Source organism: Homarus americanus, unplaced genomic scaffold (genome assembly GCF_018991925.1).
Source record: "Homarus americanus isolate GMGI-L3 unplaced genomic scaffold, GMGI_Hamer_2.0 scaffold39155, whole genome shotgun sequence".
Classification (NCBI taxonomy): Eukaryota; Metazoa; Arthropoda; class Malacostraca; order Decapoda; family Nephropidae; genus Homarus; species Homarus americanus.
In genome coordinates this window covers 5681861-5700290 of record NW_024737042.1, presented here as the reverse complement: position 1 = coordinate 5700290, position 18430 = coordinate 5681861, and the positions used below count along the sequence as shown (strand labels likewise).

Below are 18430 nucleotides of genomic sequence, written 5' to 3'. Positions count from 1 at the left end.
TATGCACTGTTGGCAAGTACTGGGCGTGCACCGGCTCCTGAATGTACCTGAACCTGCTCCAGTGTTGGTCAAGTCTGGTCTTGAAAGAGCTCACACACGGTGCCGTCACAACACTTTCTCGTAGATTGTTGCAAGAGTTCACAACTCTCACTCCGAAAAAGTTTGCCCCTCACACTTTTCTGGACCTGTGGCTTCTTCAATCTTGAGCTGTGACCCCTTGTGGGGCGAGCGTCCGCCAGCTCCAAGTAAGGACACTCGACTGAGTAGTGCCCCTTCCGTGCCTTTTTTCTGTGACTTTTTTTCTTGTGACTTTTTTTCTGGATTCATGCTACCTGGGTGGGGTGGGGGGTTAGGTTACATTAGCATTAAGGTTTTTAATCATCACATGAAGTAAGATGAGGTGCCTAATCTGCATTTTTTGTGTATGTTTCTCGAGGTAAGAAAGCCTTTACTGTACCTTCTATGGAGAAATTGCGTCAGGCTGTTGCTCAGTGCCGGACCACTCTAATCAAGTACGGTATCACCAACATTCTTGTTAATGATTATAGTCACTCAAATTACACCATGATATTCATGTACATTACCTTAAGGGAATCAATGATAACAGGTCCATCCATTTCATCCACCTCCTGGGATATGGCCACCACCACACCCTCATACCCATTGTTGACTAGTTTGACTCTTGATCCTCCCCTTACTCCAACAACCAACAGCAGAGAAGTTGCAGCCCAAACATAGATATGGGTCTTCATCCTGAAATTTTACATGGTTGTTAAACAATCAGTATAAGTAATTAACATCTGATGAGCAATCCTGGCAAGTTGAATAATAATCGTTAGTGGTACTTCAGGGGTGGATCCAGGGGGGTCCTGGGAGTCCCAACCCCCCCTTTCATTAGAAAATTCTAATACTTTTTCTATAATGCAGTATTGTACTCGGGTGTTTTTGTTTAGTAAAAAGTAATTACTATTGATCTCAGAATATCTACTAATATCTAGTGCACATGTCTTCAAAATGGCCTCAAAATGCCCATTAAATTGTTCACATTTCAAAATTTTCCAGGAGGGGCTTACAGAGCTGCCCCCCTATAACTCCCCAGCTGGGTGGGCTTGCTGTGCTCGCTGTGTTCCCCCACCCACAACTTCTTGAACCCCCTTTTGATATTCCTGGATCCGCCCCTGTACTTTCGTTAGTCATTATCAAACATAAATTAATTTTATTCATGCAAAACAATCATGCAGGATTTAATTCAAATAAAACATGGATATGTTCGTTTTGCGTGAACAAAATACTGATAAAATATTTTATTTCATGTGAAGCATTGTGTTGCGTCTCTGTAAGAAAGCGTGTTGGCACTTGGGCCTTCATTATTGAGCGGCAGAAATTGGACAGAAGATTGTCTTATTGATGTGAATGTGTAAATCGATGTAGGATATTTAATGTTATTCACGATTGTGTATATTAAAATATTCTCCCTACTCGACTGGAGCCATGGGCCGTGGGGATACAACCATAAAATCATTGCCATATGCCAAGATTTATTCAGGAAATTGTAAATGAGTTGCATTCCTGGCTGTGATTGACCGTCCAAAGACCGATCAGAGAATAGTACTGCTATTAGCAAAGACAGTCAATAGTGATAATAAATTGAAGTGAAAACAAAATTGGGACAAGCAAAAGGCACGAGTGCCCTGAAGTAACCAAGAAACATTTTTGGTGCCACGAAGAAACATTTTCTTTTGAGTATGTGTTTTCTAAAGGGCTGTAATTGTGCATATGATCCACCACTCATAAGGAGGTACAGTGTACATAATGATAGTACAGTGCATAGAGATACCAATTCGTTGAGGAGAACTGGAAAAGATAGCAAGAGTAAATAATACAGGGGGTCCCCGGGTTATGAACGGGTTCTGTTTCTGAGGACGTTTGTAAGTCGGATTTGTACGTGAGTTGGAACATATGCTATATGCATACCATACTTACAAAAAAAAATTAAAATCCCACTATATCATAGCCTGAATCCGTATATACAGTACATCTAAAATCATTTAATTTAAGAGAAAGGGAGAAATAGAATGACAGTAAATGAAAGTAAAAAATAAGTCATCAGGTAAATAAAATATTGTAAATTTCAAGTTTAACCCCGATTGTATCGGCGGGCGTTCGTAATTCGTAAGTTCGTAAGTCGGATGCACCTGGGATGTACCAACGGTAAGGAGGCGTATCGTATGTCCCAATTGGACGAAGAAACTGCAATAATTGAGACTTAAGGCGAAAAGGACCTACTGTAGGTGTGTAAGTTGACAATGTGCTGAAGTTCTCGGGTCACTGTGAGAAGAAGGTGAATCAGGCAACTAAATTATTAGGTCTTATAAGAAGGCCTTTCAGGTATCCATTCGTAATGATCTTCAAGAGTGAGGTGCTTCCCTACTTGGAGTACTGTCACCCTGTCTGGTCCCCGAGATATGCTAGGGACTGTCAGTTGACTGAAAATGTCACAAAGGAGGCAACCAGATTGGTACCTGCAGTTAGTATCTAAGCTATCCAGAGAGATTACAGTGCCTGCATCTGCCTAGCTTATACTACAGACGGGGAAGGGGTGACCTAATTGAGGTGTATAAACATCTGGGAGGGCACTACTCAGTTGAGTGCCCAGCCTAGAGCTGGCAGACGCCCGCCCCACAAGGGGTCACAGGTCAAGGTTGAAGGAGCCGCAAGTCCAGAAAACTGTGAGGGCAAATTTTTCGGAGTGAGGGTTGTGAACTCTTGGAACCTCCTGCCAGAGTGTTGTGACGGCACTGAGTGTAAGCTGTTTCAAGACCAGAATTGACCAACACTGGAGCAGGTTCAGATATATTTAGGAGCCAGTGCATACCCAGTACTTGCCAACAGTGAGTAACAACAGAGACATGACTAACTGCCCAAGCGGCTAACTAGGCGATCAATGGCGAAGAGGATAAAAGTAAAAAGTAAAAAGAGTCTAGACATCCTCCCCGTTACCTACCCCACCCTACTCAGGAGTGCGAACTGTGTGTCCCACAGGTGTAAGTAAGTAAAAGGAAGAAAAAAGTTTGTGACAAGACATGAATCAGCGTAGGGTATCAGGGTATCGTGTTGGCATGCAATTATTGCAGGGTGACGTCTAATGTAGATTGTGTGGGTCTGGGCTTAATAGCGTTTAGGATGATGCAGAATGCGGTAAAGCATGAAGGCTGTTGCTGGTATTGCCCTGACCGTATAACCAAAGTAAATGAGGCAATTGCAGATCATAAGGGAAAGAGATACTTGGAGACAAAAATAGAGGAAGCTAAATTCGTGTTGGATGTCAAGCTGGAGCAGGTTGGGAGAGAGATCTTCACTATGACTGAGGAAATAGCTGACAGAACAGAGGAAGTAGTTAAGAATACCTATGCTCAGGTTGCAGCAGGGTCACAGAAGGTGACGGAAAGTAATGCAGGATTTGAACAGGTCCTCCAGCAGCTAGGGACTCTTGAAGAATTGTGTTGAAGAGTTGACAACTAGTAGACCTACTGATATGGGAGATGAGGAAAAACGGGAACGTTACGATCACATGAACAACATAATAGTGTTTGAAGTCCCAGAGAGTCAGTCGGAAAAAACAGAAACTAAGAAAATGCACGAAAGTTAAAATTTCAAAATATTTGTGAGGAGGCTCTGAAATTATCAGCTCCCACTCACGACATGAGGGGGCTAGGACAAAGGCAGGAGAACAAGCCCCCCTCCCCCCCTCATTCAGGATCACTCTAATGAGTGAGGGTAAGAAATGGGAAGTTATTCTTTTTTACTTTTATCCTCTTCGCCACTGATCGGCTTGTTAGCCGCTTGGGCGATCGGTCACGTCTCTTTTCCTTTATATTCTTCACCAAAAGGTCGGCTCGCTAGCCTGTAAAAACTTAGCAGTGAATCATACATTTTGGAATCGTATGGTAATGCAGAAGGAACAGCACAAAAAAACTCCTGGACTCCGTGAAGCAGACGGAGAGGCGTCGATGAGGAACAGGGACGGACGTACATGGTTATATACAAGGAGAGGGAGTGGTAGCAAGTGCACTAGTCCAGAGCCTGGGGGCAGCCAGACACCCTCACCCGCTCCACCTCCCACCCAGGATGAGTCGAGAGCCATGTAAACAATGTCTTCTCTGACCACACCCCACAGAACACAAGTGATCAGTAAACAAGGCAGCTGCAAAGAATGGAGGGTGGCCGGAGTCAATACCAAGACCAGAGACATTACCGAGGACAATTTTAGCTTGAAAATAATGTACACTAATACTGACATGTTCCTTGACAAGAGAGAGGAGTTTGAAACACTACTGAAGGTACCTCAATCTGTGCCCGGGTGGGCTAATCCCCGTTAAGAAAAAAAAAATACTACCTGATAGAAGGTGTTGTAGAACTGTTGTACAAGAACAGGAAAATCGATCCAGAGGAATGTGAGTTCATTATAGATGGGTGACTCATTTATGAACCTTTCTCAAGAAATTTGCAAGAGGGATGTGGTTATCTATGTAAGGCAAGACCTTAAAGCCAGCCAGGTTAGGGTGCGGGAAGCAGATGTTTTTGAAGAATCTAGTGGATAGTGGTATAAAATTAAACAAAAGGGGAGAGGCTTACTCATTGTCAGATATATCTACAGATCCCTAAATTTAAGTTCATTAAACCAAAGAAACTTAAGAGCCTTAATTGACAACGTAACGGCGCTAAACCCTCCTTGTCATGGGGGACTTTAACTATGGTGACATCGACTGGAGAAATGAATCCACGCCAAACGACCTAAATAATCCTGCTGTTCTTTTTGTAGAAACTGAGACAATTTTTTATTCCAACATGGGCAGCGGCGAGCGCCACAGCGACTGGAGATGCGATGGGATTCTCAGACTTAGGGGGATGAGATGAAAATTTTAATCCAGACATCGTGTCTCTTCAAGTCATCCCCAATGTCTTGGGGGAGCTGTGTGATGTTTATGTAATGCAAACGAGCCGAGCGAGTGAACCACGGCGTGGCGTGAATGAGCGTGCGCACGAGTGCTGTCCTCTTGTGGCGTGATTGACGCGGTGTGAATGAAGTTGGTTGTCTGAATAGTTAGACGACATAGCACGATGTTTCGTGATCATGTGTAAATTATTCTGTGAGACAGATTGTTTCCTGCTGCACCAATGTACAGACTTCTCCCTGAGAACTGCCTCTGTGAAGACTGTGTTTCATTGAGCCGTCAGAACCAAGTAGAACTTGAACAATCGGTAGCGAAGAGCATATAAGAAAAAAAAATCATTGGGTTTGCGAGTAATAATTGCTCAATCAATGTTAAGCATTAATACTGGTTTTCAGGCGCATTTGAAAGAAAATTTGACGTCAGTATTTGTTCTAAGAATAAGATGCATAATTATGTCATTCTTTTGTTTTATGTGCGAGCCACAGATGCACACTCCTACCTTTTTCTAGAACAATTTTTGAGAGGAAAGGCAATGTCAGTCGAACACACACCAGTAAGATAAGTCAGCTAATTGATTTTCTGGCAGCATATTTAAGATAATCTCGTAAATAATAAGCATCTAAAAAAATTGCCATATCTGGGTGTATTTGGGGTAGCCATCTATGTATTTATCATTTTGGTGAGTCGCAACACTGGAGCTTATGCTACCGAGTACCGATCCCGCCGTTCACGGAACTTCCACTTTTCTCCATGCAGCCAACCCTATTACTATAGCTGAGTAGAATCAATATTATAAGTGCGCAGTTAACTATTGGTTTTACAACTGCAAGACGACTAGTCAAAACGCTCAAATCAAGGTATATTAATTCAAGACACAACGCAATAGTTACATTTCGAACACGATCGCAAACCAGTCGGCTTTGTCCCGTCTTGCTTTGGGTCAGGGTATCAGTAGATTGTGGTAAGACCTAGCGATTAATCACATAAGTAATTATATAAAAGGAAATATATCTTTTTACTTTGGTTACATAATAAACAGTTTTCAGGCTAAAGGAAGGTAAGTTCACCTTGGACAATTTTTTTTTGCATACTGTATTCTTTTCTTGCTAACTGTTTTAGTCACTATCTTCATAACGGCAGGCTATGTTCAACAGTAGAGATTTAAGAGCTGATTAACTATTTAGCTCAATCCAAGATGACCGTTTTCACGAGAACATTTAGAGCGGAGAACTGGTCGCCAACCCTCATATATGAGGATGGTACTCTAAAGATGACTGTAGCCCACTTCTAAGTAATGGTATAGGCGTACCCAAAAGAACTGTGTGGGAAGAGACGTACATAATTATATAGGCTGGGGAGCCGAAGATAGAGAGTTCGGCCAACCAGGCGCCATGTTGTTACTCGGCGAGTGGGAAGTCTTCTCGGGCTCTCTCTCACATAGTTTATAAACATGCTTATCTAATTGTAAAGATGTATGGCAATTTTATTGAATACAAAACATCATCATCATCATCCTCTACAGTACGAATGCAAATTTATTCATCAGCTTAGTAACACCATGGCGCCTGGTTGGCCGAACTCTATCTTCTACGACTCTGAGCGGGCATACTCTCTGACGCCGCGGCCCAAAAGCGATCACTCTTCAAAGCAGCTAATGGTTGTCGCACCTGTTTTGAACACCGGCAAAACCACTTTCATCTATCTCTACAGTAAAAAGTTAAAAAGTGATACATAGAAAAATGGTAGAAAAAACAATAGAAAGTCAATAGTAAAGACAGTGAAGTTTTATAGAAATTTTAAATAAAAATTAAAGGTCTTGAACACTAGCACGGTGATTAACCTAGTTAAGGTGTTCCCGCCTAAATCCAAAGCTCCTCCCACTCAAGTGAGCCTTAAATATTCTGAGGGCAGTGGAAGGAGGTCAGTTCTGATCAAACCCTCAGCCAAGGTAGTGCAACTTGACCAAGGATATACAGTACATCTCTTGTCTTACATAGTTATAAAAGTGCTGTAAAGGGATTATTTTTACTTAGTATATCTTGGCTACTTATTTGTGCATTTAGGGGCTTGTTCTTATTCATGTGCAGTGCCGGATTAAGACCTGTGGAGGCCCATGGGCAGCCTCTTTGTGGAGGCCTCCCTCATTACAACTACCCAAGAGGGTGGGGTGGCGAGTGAAGCGAGCCTAAATATCTGGGAGTTCCGGGGGGCGCTGTAAGCCCCCCGGGAAAATTTTGAAATTTGATCACTTCTTTGGAGAATTTTGAAGCCATATGCAGTTATATTGAGGAAATTAGAACATTGAGAAATTTTTAATTAACTGTATATTTATTGATAGTGTACAAATTCCCAACACACACACAAAAGTGAGACATGACTGGAGTTCATTCATGTGGTTTCAAGTCGACCAGCCCTGATATAGCTACTACCGCACATGTGGAGGCCCCCAGATTGTGGAGGCCCCTGGGCAGCTGCCCACTTTGCCCACTCCTGAATCCGGCCCTGTTCAGGTGTGTATTAATTTTTATTCTGACATATATTTGTGTATGTATTTCCTCCTGACTTATTTTGTGGGTGACATGTGCAGTGACTTACACTATTTTAATTTGACTTAATTGGAGAACGTCGTCTGCAGGGAAACTGGTGACGTCATTGCAAATGGCGGCCCTGTTTCAAAAGAAATAAACATATCTCGACTATTATAGCAGGACTTTAAACTTTTATTACAAATTATATATACCGTATCACTCTACGAACGTGGCAGAATGTATTTCTTGTGTTTACTCAGAAACGACAACTCGTCCATTGCAGAATAATTGAGGAAAGAATTGCAGAATCGCAAGGAAAAGGTCGAAGGTTTGAGATGAAGAAACTTACGCTACAAAGTACATGTGCACTTGTATAATAATTTCCATGTGGTGACCGTATCATAAAGAAGTTGCCTTGACTTAAATACAGTATAATGGAAATGTACCCAAAATCTCGTCAACTCATTCATTTGCATGTTGGGTTGAAATCAGTGAATCACAGTGACCCCGAAGGACAAGCTGACTTGTCCACGTGACTGCCAAATTAACTAAGAGAAAATTATTAAATTGCCTTGTTTTTGTTCACTATAAATTACTATTATTACTGGAGAATCTTTACAATAGGATTTATACCAAAGCCATGTGCTGAATATTAAGGTTTCCTGTGTAGGGAAAGAATGCCAAAAAACACTTTACTCAAAACATAAATATCAGCCGAGTAAAGTGCGCCTGTGTGCGCGCGCGTGTGGTTTATCTTACTTTATATGTCCGTGTGTGTGTGTGTGTGTGTGTGTGTGTGTGTGTGTGTGTGTGTGTGTGTGTGTGTGTGCGCGCGTTTATTATTAGTCAGTGTGTTTGTCACTTCTCATCCCATGTGTGCTGGTAGCAAACACTGTAAACAAAGCAAGAGGAGTTGACCTTGTAAACACCCCAACTACAACCCCCGCCGCACACTTACTAATGCTAGTAAGCTAACAAGTGGCGAAGAGGATAAATAAGGAACTTCTTGTAAGCTTACATCTGAAATCTAAACTATTTGAAATTATCGCACAGATGTTTAAGACTGCACTGAAGATTTTTATAAAAATGTAAATTGTGCCTAAATATAAAAATGCCGGAACCCTTAACAAGCACAGGTGTGGGTACAGTAATTTCCATATGCAAACACTCGTAGAAACTAATTAACAGTCTTAGAGATATACACAGAGTATATGCCAAGTTAACGTCCCCTACATTGTGGAGGCCAAGAGGTAGTGTTATATATTGTGGAGGCCAAAAGGTAGTGCTATATATTGTGGAGGCCAAGATGTAGTACCATATATTGTGGAGGCCAAGAGGTAGAGCTATATAGTGTGGAGGCCAAGAGGTAGAGCTATATAGTGTGGAGGCCAAGATGTACTACCATATATTGTGGAGGCCAAGAGGTAATACCATATATTGTGGAGGCCAAGGATGTAATATCATGTATCAAGATCACGTCATCGAAGCTGCAAGTCATCTGCATCAAAACTAGACACAACGGTCAACATTCCAGTGAGGACTACAATTAACACCAATTTGTCGACATGAATGACAGCATCGACTTACAAAAATGATCTAAATATGCATTAATATTCCACCAGACAACACTTCGGGAATCATTACAATTTCAAGGAAGCTAGAAATACCAACACAACTTGAAAAGAGAGAGGTAGAGAAGAGTTGCGCTGCTCTAAAACATAAAATCAAATCGTTGTAGGCGGTGTGACGATCAGCGTCGAGAGTGGTGACTGGTGACCCAGAAAGAGTAGCAACACCTTTACTACTACTCATCTACCTGCTAAGCGAAACACAAGAAACGTTGAACTTAAATTCCTGTTGTAGGATTCTTCACCTCCCGAACGACTTTGCCGAAAATTTTCTTCGTGGACGTGACCAAACATAATTGTCCAGGTACTTACAATGCACCCAGCATTCTTCACACCTTTCCATCACCAAACTATACTGTCCATTTCATAAGGCGACACATGATTACAGAACCTGTACTTAGAATACTTCTAACTATATCCAGAGTTACTGCCTTCCGCCTCTACCTTGTGAGGACACGTAAAATAATAAATTGTGGCTCAATTGTAAAATACGAATATATCTTGCGGATGTGAAGGTTCCCCGCTCCCCTTGACCTTGAGTGGCTGCATTATAAATATTGCGTGGGTGTAAAGTATTTCCTTGAGACCACCAACAACCTGGCCACCACATGTACCCTTGTCAACATCTCCCTCCATGTCAAAACAATCAAATGTCCCTGAGTGTCGGGATATGTTTGAATGTGTGCACCAAACAACAAATTTGCACGACGGATGTTTTAAATTTCCACACAATGTGGATAATTTTTTTTTCAACGACCTCGTTATCAATCAAAGTACCGTCCTCATATCTGAGGGTTGACGACCACATCCTTCCACTCTAAACGTTCTCGGGCTGTTTTTTATCAATCCTCCAAGATTTTGTATCTCTCTGGGGACTTCGTTTATAATTTAATTCATCCATCCCAGCCTCTGCTTTCCCCTGATCCTCCTACCCTCAACTTTGCCCATTAATGTTTCTGTTATTATCCCTCATCCCTTCGTCGTTATAACAAGACGGGAAAATTTAAGGTCTACAGTCAAAGACAGGATGCTCATACACCATGATTGGTGTCTGCATGCCAGAAGACGTAATCTCATGTCAACCGAGGTGGGAGAGAAGCATTGCCAAGGCTATGTAAAAGTGGTCACTATGATTTTATTTCTGGATCACGACACACAGGGGCCTATATCCTGTAGCTCTTGACTACAAGACGTGAAGAGATTAAAGTGCTTACATGGTTCTACAAAGTGAGGTCATTACATTCTTAATAAGAGATTGATGTAGATAGCGAGGTGAGGCAACACAGTAACCTCTAGTGGCTGCCTTAGTAACACAACACCTCGTCCCACACACTGTGGATAATGTAGTGCAATAATGATGTTGCTCTGGCCTCGCTTTTTGTCATGGTCAATACGTACATCTGCCCCCTGACCAGGTGCCTCAGTACCAGAGCTCACCATCACAGGTCAAGCGGCAAGAAAGAGATTAAGCCAAAAATACCACTACTGGTTAGATATACAACTGACCAAGGCCTCATTCCTCCCTTCATCCTCCTCCAACTTTCCTGAGGTGTTGCAGCTAAAGATGTAAGATAGAAATGTGGTAACTTACTCACAATCCTTAAATCCCCTTTCGTTCTCTCAACAAGAAAGATAAATTCTAAAATACAAAGAGTATAAGTGAGTCTTGACTCTAGTTATCCAAGATGTAGTTTAGACATGAGGTAGTGACGGTGAAAATAAGTAGGAATAGGAGGTGTTGATGGTGGTGTACAGAAGATGAGTTCAACCATCATCCATAAGGGGTTCAATATCGTCCTTAAAGGGTTTGATATAATAATAATAGACTGGTGATGTTATAATTTCATTACTGCGCTTCAACACTCGGGTCTTTAAGAGCGAAACAAGGTAAGTAATTACTCTATTACATCGATAGTTAAAAATTACGAGAGGTAAAACTCTACATGGGCTTATGAAACTGAGTTACGGAAATTTTTGTCTACACACACACACACACATTCAACTACTACTACTTGCTGTCACTCGGAATCGAGTATGACGATCATCCTGCTATGATACAATGGTATGAGTTATTAAGGATGTTACCTTCATTGGTGAGTTTTGAGGTGACTAAAGAGGCCGATACGGGACCGGCAGAGTTGTTCACAGATGTTGCACATGTGGAGGGCTACATCGAGTGCGGGAGGGGCGGTGGCAGCATCTTTCCGACGGTGGCGCTTTTCTGCCTCGGTTTGCAGTCGGGCTAACTCGAAAGTATTGACACCTCGTGTGGTGCTCCTCCAAGCGTTACGATGTAGAGTAATCGTCTCCCAGGTGAGGGGGTCGACTTGGCACTTTTCAGGGTTGTCTTAAGACTATCCTTATACCTTTCCAGTTTCCCGCCGGCGTTACGTTTATTATTTGTGAGGTGACCGTAAAGTAGCTGCTTTGGCAGTCTCCCGTCGTCCATGCAGGTAACATGGCCAGTCCAGCGTAGTTGTTCATGGATAATGGCAGCCTCGATGATCCTGCAATTGGTGTCGGCAAGAATACTGGCATTTGTTCTCTTGTCTTCCCAATGAATTTGGAGGATGGAACGTAGACTACGTTGGTAAAAGGTTTCAAGTGCCTTGAGGTGCCTCCTGTATGTGACCCATGTCTCTCTGCCATATAGCAGGGTGGGGAGGACCACTGCTCGATATACATGTAACTTTGTAGATAATTTCAGCTCCCTACAGCTGAGGACAAGGTTTCGGAGCCTGCCAAAGGCTTGAGATGCACGATTGATTCGAAGCTGAATCTCTTCATCGATGTCTGCGGTGGTGGACAGGTGGGAGCCGAGATACCGAAAGCAGGTAACATTAGAGAGGGTAGTACCATTAATATGGGTGGTTGGTGGAGGTGTGTCTGAGCCAGGGGCAGGTTGGAAGAGTATCTGAGTCTTACGTATATTCACCTCAAGGCCGAAGTGTTCATACGCATCTGTGTAAGTGTTCAGGATCTCCTGTAGGTCGCGTTCAGTGTGAGCAACAAGAGTGAGGTCGTCTGCATACTGATGTTCAGCAATGGAAGATGCCGACACTTTTGTTCTTGCCTGGAGTCGTCTTGAGTTGAAAAGACCCTTCAACTGGTACTCGATGTCCACCCCACCTGCTAAATTGGCACTGGCACGAGTAAGGAAAGAGCCAGGAAAATGGAAAAGAGAGTTGGTGCCAAAACACACCATTGTTTAACCCCAATTTGGATGGGGAAGAACTCAGACTGGGTGCCATTGTGCAGGACACTGAGGTTCATGTCATCGTGGAGATGCCTCACAATGGAGATGAATTTTTTGAGGGCAGCCAAAATGGCTGAGGGTCCACCAGAGGGCTTCCCTGTTGACCGAGTCGAAGGCCTTGGTTAGGTTGATGAAAGCCATGTACAGGTCCCGATGCTGTTCTCTGCACTTTTCCTGTATCTGGCAGGCAGCAAAGATCATGTCAATGTTGCCATGTGATGGTCTAAACCCACACTGAGATTCTGGGAGGAAGTTTTCCGCCTCAGGAAGAAGTCTGTTTAGGAGGACTCGGGCAATAATCTTGCCAGCTACTGACAGCAGTGAGATCCCGCCATAGTTGCCACAGTCTGACCGGTCTCCCTTGTTCTTATAAATATTGACGATGGAGGCGTCTTTAAGAGCTTGGGGGATTTCCTCCTTTTCCCATACAGTTCCCAGGAGGGAGTGGAAACAGCTGGCAAGCAGAGGTTCTCCTGCTTTATACACCTCGGCTGGGATTCCATCAGCCCCTGAGGTTTTGTTATTTTTCATCTGTTTGAGGACAGAAGCTACCTCATCCAGGGATGGAGGATATCCGAGGTGGGTCAGCTCTGGATGATGAGGGACCTGCTGGGTAGTCAGGACATCCACATTAGTGTTTCGGTTGAGCAGTGAATGGTAGTCCGAGACTAAAGGTTGTTCTGCCAGTCAGTTAAAGCAGTACGTTTATCATTGATGAGTACATTGATTGCCGTGTCATTTTCATCAAACCAGTCCTGGTGTATTCTTTCGATCTGGCCCAGGGCCTCTTTGCAGGTTTTTGTCATGACAGTGTTGAGAGTATCCCATTCGGTGCTAGGATTTGGGTTGTTTGCTGTTGGGCTGTTTATCAGTCCACGTTTGAGCTTTCTCTGAAAGCAAGTGCTACCGCTGGATTCTCCAGGCACTTAGTGTTAAAACCTCTTCTGGAGGCTTGTTGCCTTCGCCGTTTTGGGGCAACGTAAAGTGAGAGCTTGGCTCTGACGAGCCGAAGATCAGTGTCGCAGTGGTCTAAGCCACACATGGCACTGGTGATGAGGACATCTCTGCGATCTCTTTCTCTGACAATGATTTAGTCAATGAGATGCCAGTGTTTGGATCGTGGGTGTTGTCACGAACCCTTGAGCTTGTCGGCCTGCCTAAACAAGGTATTGGTGATAGTGAGGTTGTTTGCAGCACACTTGCTGAAGAGTAGGCCGTTGGGATTACACTTGCCTAGTCCATTTGTCCCTATTGTTCCCTGCCAAATGTCGGCATCTCTGCGAACTCTGGCACTGAAGTCACCAAGAAGCACAACTTTATCTTCTCTGGGGATAGAGGTTAGCACTCTGTCGAGGTCGGCGTAAAAGGTCCTCCTTGATGTCATCCTCTGCATCCAGTGTTGGGGCGTATGCACTGATGAAAAAGGCATGACGTGAATGATTCAGTGGGACTCGAAGCGTCATGAGGCGCTTGTTGATCCCAGTAGGCATTTCAATTAGCCTGTGTAGGATGCGTTGGCGGGTGGCAAAGGCACCCCTGTTCTGTGAGTCGAGCCTCGTCTGGGAGCCGGGACTCACTAATGGCTGCTATGTAGCTAGCCAGCTCTTTTACCACAAGGGCAGTTCTTCTTTCAGGATACTCATTTGTGCCAGTATCCAGAAGGGTCCTGACATTCCATGCAGCGACCATAAGAGGTTGTATAATTTGTTTTAGTTTGGATTTGTGATTTTGATTGTGTTTTCGACGGGAGAGGGATGATCTTACTGGGTGCGGTTGCCTAGAGAGGTTTTTTTTTTTTAGGCAGGCTCTGTATAGGACACCTTTTCCAGCCCCTTCCTCATGTGGGGTGAGCAGAGTGGCCTCTCGAAAGGGCTGCTCAGTCACACAGACAGGACCGGATTGCACTGTTGTCTAGATCCCAGAGCATAAACGACCATCTTATCTGTGCCGCCCATGTGTAGAGTTGTGACTAGAGACTCCCGGCAGTCATCTCTTGCTGTCCCCGTCGCCACTCGTCCGTCTCCATAGGAATTTTTGGGGTATAGGGGTTTTGATGAGGATGAGAGGTTTGAAGAGTTGGATGATGGCTGAACGTGAGTTGATTTACGTATTTGGTGAGGCAGGAGCGCAGGCTATAACCACACATCTTGGCTCTCCCTTTTCCCTGTTCCAGTGGTACAAGTGTTGCAACGATTGTGGAGAGGGAGAGTTGCAATGGACTGCCGATTGCCCAGTTTGTCGGGTTTCGCCTTAATAGCCTGTTCATCATGCATTGCCTTCGTGCGCCGGTGTAGTCGTCTGGTTCCCACAGTGGTCATCTCTTCCGCTTATACCGCTGTTGGGGTCTTGTTGGAGCTCTGTAAGCATGTCTGTCTGATGCGGGGTTTACTCCTGTAGCCTTATACCTGCCAAGGTTAATCTGCAAGGCAGCGGGGCAATGGCTGGTAGGCACCAGGACGAGTCCACATGCCAGTGGGCCTATGCGCGTTCTCTCTGGAGCCCACTGCTACTCCGAGATCCTCTGTTGGCCTAGCCTGGGCCCACGAGGCACCCAGTTACCGTGTGTTGCCACGAGGAGGCACAGAAGGAGTTTTGGTGGTGAAGAGGCTGTGTACTGGCAGGGGTAATTTGCTTCACTGTTTGCCATGAGGGCTAGCCAACGGCGGTAGCTGAAAGCGAGAGGAAGCAAGCAATGCTTGCACCTTAACACTAACATAATGCTTCCACAGTAGACACACACACGTCCACGCCCGTGCCATCAACTGTAAACTATAATAATTGGTATGTTCAAGCATTGTTCCTTCTTCTTTTAGTAATGAAAGCTTTTGTTAAACGACCCACCCACCCCATGTCTTTGTATGTAATAAGTCATTTTTGTCTAATGTATATTTTCAGCCTTGGGGCTGCCGACTTTTTCAATAAGCCGTTAATTGTTATTATTATTATTATTATTATTATTATTATTATTATTATTATTATTATTATTATTATTATTATTATTATTATTATTATTATTATTATTATTATTATTATTATTATTATTATTATTATTATTATTATTATTATTATTATTATTATAATTATTATTATTATTATTATTATTATTATTATTATTATTATTATTAGTAGTAGTAGTAGTAGTAGTAGTAGTAGTAGTAGTAGTAGTAGTATTACACACATTACAATATCATAAGCTCAGTGTATCGCAATTTTAATCATATTTTTTTCTTTGAGTGTTTTAAGGCGATATACTGTACTTTCTGGTCACCAAATCCCCACAAACGGGACCAATTTATTACTGGAAACAAGGAACAAGGGGGGGGGGAGATACAGTGTTGGACAAAATGAGCAATAAACAAATAATTTTTTTCTGGGACAACCAAGGAAGGGGGAAGGTGGTGCCCAATAACCTCCTCCCCCCTCCCTTGGATACGGCCCTGGCACAGCCTACAAGGATGCATTGACAGGTGGACAGCGTAAGAGCGTGCTGTACACCATTAATTCCATAAATATCACAGCGTGAAGGTGCTTGGCTGCAGTCCCAATAAGTGAGCCGTGACCTTACTCACTCCCACCATCACCACCACTGCCTCCACCACGACCACCGCCACCATTACAGCCTCCCTTAAGTGGTCGGTACATCATAATATGTTGTGCCCGTATACAAAAAAATATATATATATTGGTTTCCCTTTTCGATGTGGTGTATTCTAATAGTGCCGCCAAACCTCCCTTAAAACATTGATTACATTTCCTCATAAGAAAAATCATAATAAATCAACAGTGTGAAAAGAAAAAGAGAAATAACAAGTAAATAAGCAACCATGGGTACATAAGGTAAATATTTAAACCAAGGAGACTGTGTATGTTTGGATAGGACGGCTCCTCGCCAACCAACCCAACTTGGAAAGGTGTGTGTGTGTGTGTGTGTGTGAAGTGGCCAGGTGGGTGTAGTGTGGGTGTTTGGCCAAGAGGGTGTAGTGTGGGTGTTAGGCCAGGTGAGTGTAGTGTAGATGTTTGGTCAGGAGAGTGTAGTGTGGGTGTTAGGCCAGATTTGATTTTGCCGCTTACAGCGGCGACTTTATTGTGCACCCCACACTCATCCTCTGAGCGGTAGCGCAAAAGGATTACAGAGTAGAGTTTACACGGGTCATAATAATTAACCCCCGTTGTCAGGATATTATGGCACTGAATGTTACACAGTATTTCAATTACATTATTTGTTTAGTTCTATACATAAATGGTAACTTATTCACAAATGCGTGAGTACAGGCGTGTGAGGCAGTATGTCTGGCCTCACAGTTAGGCCAGGAAGGTGTAGTGTGGGTGTTTGGTCAAGAGGGTGTAGTGTGGGTGTTAGGCCAGGAGGGTGTAGTGTGGGTGTTAGGCCAGGAAGGTGTACTGTAGTGTGGGTGTTAGACCAGGAGAGTGTAGTGTGGGTGTTAGGCCAGGAGGGTGTAGTGTGGGTGTTTGGCCAAGATGGTGTACTGTAGTGTGGGTGTTAGGTCAGGAGAGTGTAGTGTGGGTGTTAGGTCAGGAGGGTGTAGTGTGGGTGTTAGGTCAGGAGGTGTAGTGTGTGTTAGGTCAGCCAAGATGGTGTACTGTAGTGTGGTGTTAGGTGGTGTGGGTAGGTGGTGTTAGTGGTGTGTGTGGGTGTTTAGTAGTGGGTGTTAGGTCAGGAGGTGGTGTGGGTGTCAGAGGGTGTAGTGTGGGTGTTGGTCAGGGTCAGGAGGTGTAGGGTGTAGGGGTGTTAGGTGTGTAGTGGGGTGTTAGGTCAGGAGGGGTGTGTGGTAGGTCAGGAGGTGGGTGTTAGGTCAGGAGAGTGTAGTGTGTGGGTGTTAGGTCAGGAGGGTGTAGTGGTTGTTAGGTCAGGAGAGTGTAGTGTGGGTGTTTGGTCAGGAGGGTGTAGTGTGGGTGTTAGGTCAGGAGGGTGTAGTGTGGGTGTTTGGTCAAGATGGTGTACTGTAGTGTGGGTGTTAGGTCAGGAGAGTGTAGTGTGGGTGTTAGGTCAGGAGGGTGTAGTGTGGGTGTTAGGTCAGGAGAGTGTAGTGTGGGTGTTTGGTCAGGAGGGTGTAGTGTGGGTGTTAGGTCAGGAGGGTGTAGTGTGGGTGTTAGGTCAGGAGGGTGTAGTGTGGGTGTTAGGTCAGGAGGGTGTAGTGTGGGTGTTAGGTCAGGAGGGTGTAGTGTGGGTGTTAGGTCAGGAGGGTGTACTGTGGGTGTTTGGTCAGGAGGGTGTACTGTGGGTGTTTGGTCAGGAGAGTGTAGTGTTACGTGTCGAGCAGGCAAGGCAGTGGTAATTGTAGGGTAATACTAATACATGGAGAGAAGAGTCCTCCTGTTTAATTGCTAGCCATGCGCCTCTCTCTACAAACAATAACAAAAGAACATTGGGATGTGCAACGCGCTTCATTTAAACTTACATCACGTAACATCCTTCCCTTCAAGGTAAAGAATGTACTGACAACTTATAATAACGAAAAAAATAGAAATGCAAGATAATAATAAAAATGGGAAAATCATATGTTCTATACTTCATTACATCGGTACTAATGTATGTCCTTAAGGTTAAAATCAGGGCATCTTCCTTTAAGTAACATAAGTAGTTATTTTGTAGAATGTTACAAAAACACACTCACAATAATACAAGACTTCATGTTAAGTATATAGTTTACATAACCTACATAGTTAGAGTTTTCAGATCAGACCTCAGAGTCACTATGAGCAGGTAGATAAGTCTCATTGATATAGTTAAGCTATAGGCCTATTCTCCTCGGGGCAGTCAACTCACGTCCAATTCTAGTCCTGTATTTTCTTTCTACTTGAGAGTGTTGTGCTATGGGAGTTGCACCATGTTCAGACCCAACTGGTTTCCCCTCAAGCTCCTCCTGGATTTCAGGTTCAAGGTTTCTCTGAGGTTTATTGTCTATGTCTAACTCTTGTGGGTCGCATTAACTGCCGATTCCTTCTGTACTTTTTGCCTCCTTTCGTCTTGACTTCATAGGTTCTGCTTTTGATCTTCTTAGTGACTGTAGCCCCTTCCACTCTTGCGTTTTGTTGTCAATG

General features: G+C 43.7%; 1 protein-coding gene across 5 annotated transcripts in view; it reads right to left on the bottom strand.

Moving 5' to 3' along the window:
• Positions 1-18430, bottom strand: part of LOC121872621 (calcium-activated chloride channel regulator 1-like) — a 149391-nt gene that overhangs the window by 98156 nt on the left and 32805 nt on the right. For all 5 annotated transcript variants that reach the window (XR_006090128.1, XR_006090127.1, XM_042375521.1 and 2 more), the window contains exon 2: positions 585-753. Coding sequence is in view for 3 of the 5 variants with exons in the window: in XM_042375521.1 (XP_042231455.1) it covers positions 585-753 (169 nt within the window). In the remaining 2 variants the exon portion in view is untranslated. The remainder of the gene's footprint in view (positions 1-584; positions 754-18430) is intronic.